Here is a 5,000-nt window from a genome sequence, read left to right on the forward strand (position 1 = left end):
CCACATAGCCGCATCTGTTGGGTAACGAAAAAGAAAAAGGAAATAGTCTATGGGATACAGCAGGTCTTTTATCGAGCTCTTTAACCTCATTCGTAAATTTTAGCAATTGTTATGCCCCACAAATTAATATAGACAGCATATAGATGAATATGCCATTCTATGGTCTTATCATGTTCAATGCGCTTAATAATGTTTAATTCATTTCCATACGAAAAAATAAATAATATTATTAGATTCGTACATAATAATTTTGTACAATCATTACTATGTCAGACATTTCTTATTGCTAAATATATTATTACATTGGAGAGAGGGTAGTGTGGTGACTTATTGAGATAATGCAAGGGCCTGAGTCAACCCATCAGTGACCAGGCTGAAAATTGCTTGAATATGATGCACAAACAAGACACCAAACCACTCAGCCAACGTCGTTACAAAATGAAGAAAGTTATTTTATGGACAGTTTAATTAAGCTACCGATCGACTGGGATCTCTGGACACAAGCAAGGACCTCCCCCAATCCGAAGGCAGTAGCAGCTTCTAATGGCGCAACACAACTATGTTCTGATCATCTATCCAAGCCGAAAATTCATCGCTGCATTCGTTCGTGTATGGTCACGAACCCGGCCGGAAGCTTCGTCACAACGTAACGCTCGACTAGATGCTCTACGGTCTCTGGCCCTTTGCCGCAACGCGTACGTGTGGGATAAGTGGGAAGTCCCCACTGATGAAGTGGCGCTGCCGTCGCCACCGACGTGCACTTATTTGCAGGTCTGATAACCTAATTTATTATGGGCTCATTGTTGTAATGGAAATCTCAAAAAATGACGCAAAATATTGTCCATTACAACAAGGTTAAACTAGGCCCATTAGTAGGTTCGGATGTCAGAGCTGCATATATGTATACATCTCCCGCCACCCAATCCCTATTCTTGCTGGTTTCAGAAATTACGCCCCTCCGCTACGGCATCATTAAATACCGTCGCCTAGGCATTCCATGAAGAAATATAGATAAGCTATCAAACAAGATGTCTGATGTCAACAGGAATCACCCATGCTGTCCAAAGTGAGCAAATCGGGGATTAACTATCTTGTCCAAGGGGAAAAAAACGAAATTGCCCGAAGAGAGGCTCGAACCAGGGAACTTCCGTGTGGTCACAGTGCAATGCCTTAACCACTCGGCCACTTCCCCCTCCTTATAGGATATAGAATGGATAATGAAAAGGATTCAACAGTCGCGACGTCACTTCCCTCGTAATGACGCATAGTAACTTAGTAACTGGTTCTAAACTATCGGAACTATGGCGGACGCCCTTATGAAATTCTTCTCCAACGAGTATAAGGTGTAACAAGAGGATAAAAACATCATAAATCTGATCGTGTTTTGACCTTTATACAGTCTGATCACATGACATGTGAAAAACGTTCTAGCCAGCATGAAGAATCAAAATTACCGATTTTTTGGCGAACGTGACATCAGACTATTGAATCCTATTAACTCACTCCTTACCAGCCATTTTCAGAATTTGTCATGAAACTTCACAACCACCCAACGCAAAAATAGATTTTTGTTTATACTCAAACAGAAAAGGAAAAAGTACATTCCATACATAATATTGTCCAGTGTCTAATTTTTATCGCTATAACAAAGTATTTTCAATATAATCTGTGATGTACAAAGGGTATCAGAATGAGAAAATTGTTGATTGCATCGTAACGAATGTGACGATTTCCCTATAGGAAATGAGATTAGCGGAAGAGTAGCGTCCCTTGATTAGTCGCCATCGGCGGAAAAGTTATAAGAGAGAGAACGTCATGTTGGTTGTGCGCATGCGACACTTCACCGAAAGCGAGGACGAGAGAGACGCATGCGCAAAACCAAATTGACGTTCTCTCGGTAAGGTGACGTCCAATCAAGGGACGCTACTCTTCCGCTAATCTCATTCCCTATTGTTGGTAAGGAGAGCGTTAAACACTTACCTGTAATGATGAGGTTTTGCTGAGAGGAAATCCCAGAGGGTTCATGTCCCTCTGTGCCGACGCTGGTCTGGTTCGTGGAGGAACGCTGTACTTCTGGTCACTCATGTCCAGGGGATTGTCCACGATGTTGTCGTGCATGGACATGAACAGGGGGATGTAGCACATGTAATCCAGGAAAGAGATCTATGAAATGATCATAACATAGAATATAATACCTTTAATACGAATGAATAATTAATTTGGTTAGTTTTTGTTTTGTGTCGTTAGTCTGCTGTTTGTTTGTATATTTTTATTTGTTTGTTTGTTTCTTGTTTCATTATATAAAATGTAACTGCTTTGAGGGTTCATGAAAGGCGCTATAGAAATATTATTATTATTATTATTATTATTATTATTATTATTATTATTATTATTATTATTATTATTATTATTATTATTATTATTATTATTATCATTATTATTTTGTTGTTGTTTTTCATGCGTCATATTTAGTACCACATGTTGCTGTTGGGTGGGGACCCCTTATAAAACGCTTTGAGCATGTTTAGAGGCAATTGCACTTTATAACTGCTCAGGGTTTGTTTTCTTTCATGTGATTAAATGCTATGTCTATTAGTAAATCAACCACGCGGCCGTACTCTGAAAAAGCACTGATTTGAAAATTTGGCGAGAAAACTTTTCCGTCAAAAATCGATTGATTTAAATGACCCTCATCTTAGCAAAACTCTCAAAGCTGGGACTTCGAGAAAGACAGAAAAGAATGATTTCTACATTACATAGATTTAGAAAAAGAGTACTGCAGCCTCAGTTTCCCTTTTCTGTCACATTGGTAGGCATCAATAAACATCAGGAAAACAAATTTAGATTTTAAAGAAGTAATGAAACAATATTATTTAAAAGCATGTACGTTGCAACAGCTTTTCGTTTGTTAAATGTGGCAACGTGTGGGACAGGGGCTTCTGTAGAGAGATCCAACTGAAACAGTAGGGATTGGGCAGACACCTTGGAAGACAACTTGCTGTATCATATGACAGACACTCTTATTAATCCTTATTAAAATATGGGAAGGCCGAGTAACTGCTGGAGGCGTAAATCAGAGGATGGACTAAAGTAGATAGGAACAACATGGTAGGAAGTAGAGAGGATAGGCCAAAATCGTAAATTCGGGTGAATAACGTTGATGATGGCTCGTAAAAAGGAAATAAACAAAAATGAAACTTCGCAAAGTCCCAGGTTTGACAGTTTTCGCCAAGATGAGGGTCATTTAAATCGATCAATAGTTGAAGGACGAGTTTGCTGGTCAAATTTTTAATTACGTATTTTTCCAGAGTACGACAGTAAACTGGTTAAAGATCATAGAATGATTATTACAACTCACATTTCCAGCAATATTGTTATCCATCTTTTCCATCACGTATTGCTGTTGTAACCAGCTCAAACCTCCAGCAATGAGCTCGATCTTCAGACTGTCCGAGGTGATGTAGTTGGGGTCGAAGCCGGACTGAATGTTGTGGTAGAACATGGACCGATAGAGATCCAACTTGCGTTCAATGTCGGCAAGGTTACAAATCTCGAGTAGATGCTTGCTCAAGTTGCTGTAGAAAGGGGGGAACTTTTATTTATAACCAAATAATTAGCTTGAAAGAATTCGAGTTTTATGGGATAAAATATTATATTTTAAATTAAAACATTATTTTAGATACCTGCAACATCAATAAAGCATACATTTCACAAAAATTACTACTACTACTACTACTACTACTACTACTACTACTACTACTACTACTACTACTACTACTACTACTACTACTACTTCGACTGCTACTACTACTACTACTACTACTACTACTACTACTACTACTACTACTACTACTACTACTACTACTACTACTACTACTATTCCTAATATTATGATAATAATAATGATCATATTAATGATAATACTACAACCAATAATAATAATAATAATAATAATAATAATAATAATAATAATAATAATAATAATAAGAATAAGAATAATAATAATTATATAATAATAATAATAATAATAATAATAATAATAATAATAATAATAAAATAATAATAAATAATAATAATAATAATAATAATAATAGTAATAATAATAATAATAATAATAATATAATAATAATAATAATAATAATAATAATAATAATAATAAATAATAATAATAATAATGCATCTGCTTCTATACTGCTACTACAACTACTATTATTATTTCTGCTGCTATAACTATAACTACAAATACTACCACTCCTAGTACTACTACAACATCAACAACCTCAACAACAACAAAAAAAACAACAACTCCAATTGTTGTAACTGCTCTCAATGTTACAACAGTTACTGTCGCTACTCTGCCGTACTCTGGAAAAAAAACAAACCATATTTTGAAATTTGGCCAGAAAACTTGTCCTTCAAATATTGATCAATTTAAATGACCGTCATCTTGGCAAAAATTTAGTGAAGTCCCAGGTTTGATCGATATTTGAAGGTCAAGTTTTCTGGCCAAATTTCAAAATATGGGTTTTTCCAGAGTACGGCAGTACTGCTGTTGCTATTACTTACTCCATACAAGTAACCCTCTCACACAAGGCAGTGAAGACGGCAAACATCCTAAACGTGACTTGGGTAGCATCGTTGATGTTTAATACTTTGAATACATAGTCATACTGTTTTTCAGTCATAGTTTGCATGGTCGGCACGCCATCTAAGGCTGTGATCATTTCCTTTTGATTTCAAGATAAGAAGAGAGAAAAATATATTATATAATAATAATAAAGAGTTAAATAGACCAATTGGCCTTTGACCCTCTCCATACCACCCATATGAAAATCGTCACATTCGTTACGTTGCAGCCCACATTTTTTTCATTCTAATTTCTTTAGTATATCATAATATTTGAACAAAAATGTTTGCTATAGTTGAAGATTTCGTTTAGTAGAAAAAATATGTATAGCAAGAACAAACAGCGTTTGTGTTTGGGTGGAAAAAAAATAGTT

The 5,000-nt window shown here is 35.8% G+C and overlaps 1 protein-coding gene across 1 annotated transcript in view; it reads right to left on the reverse strand.

The window, feature by feature from the left end:
- The window catches only part of LOC144975886 (uncharacterized), a 36,489-nt gene that overhangs the window by 1,692 nt on the left and 29,797 nt on the right, over positions 1-5,000 (reverse strand). The window contains exons 23-25 of the mRNA XM_078920070.1: positions 4,567-4,727; positions 3,359-3,575; positions 1,981-2,163 (exon numbers count right to left, since the gene is read on the reverse strand). Of these exons, the coding sequence (XP_078776196.1) occupies positions 1,981-2,163; positions 3,359-3,575; positions 4,567-4,727 (561 nt within the window). The remainder of the gene's footprint in view (positions 1-1,980; positions 2,164-3,358; positions 3,576-4,566; positions 4,728-5,000) is intronic.

Source organism: Berghia stephanieae, chromosome 6 (assembly GCF_034508935.2).
Source record: "Berghia stephanieae isolate SIO BIC M18660-M18661 chromosome 6, UCSD_Bste_1.3, whole genome shotgun sequence".
Taxonomy (NCBI): domain Eukaryota; kingdom Metazoa; phylum Mollusca; class Gastropoda; order Nudibranchia; family Aeolidiidae; genus Berghia; species Berghia stephanieae.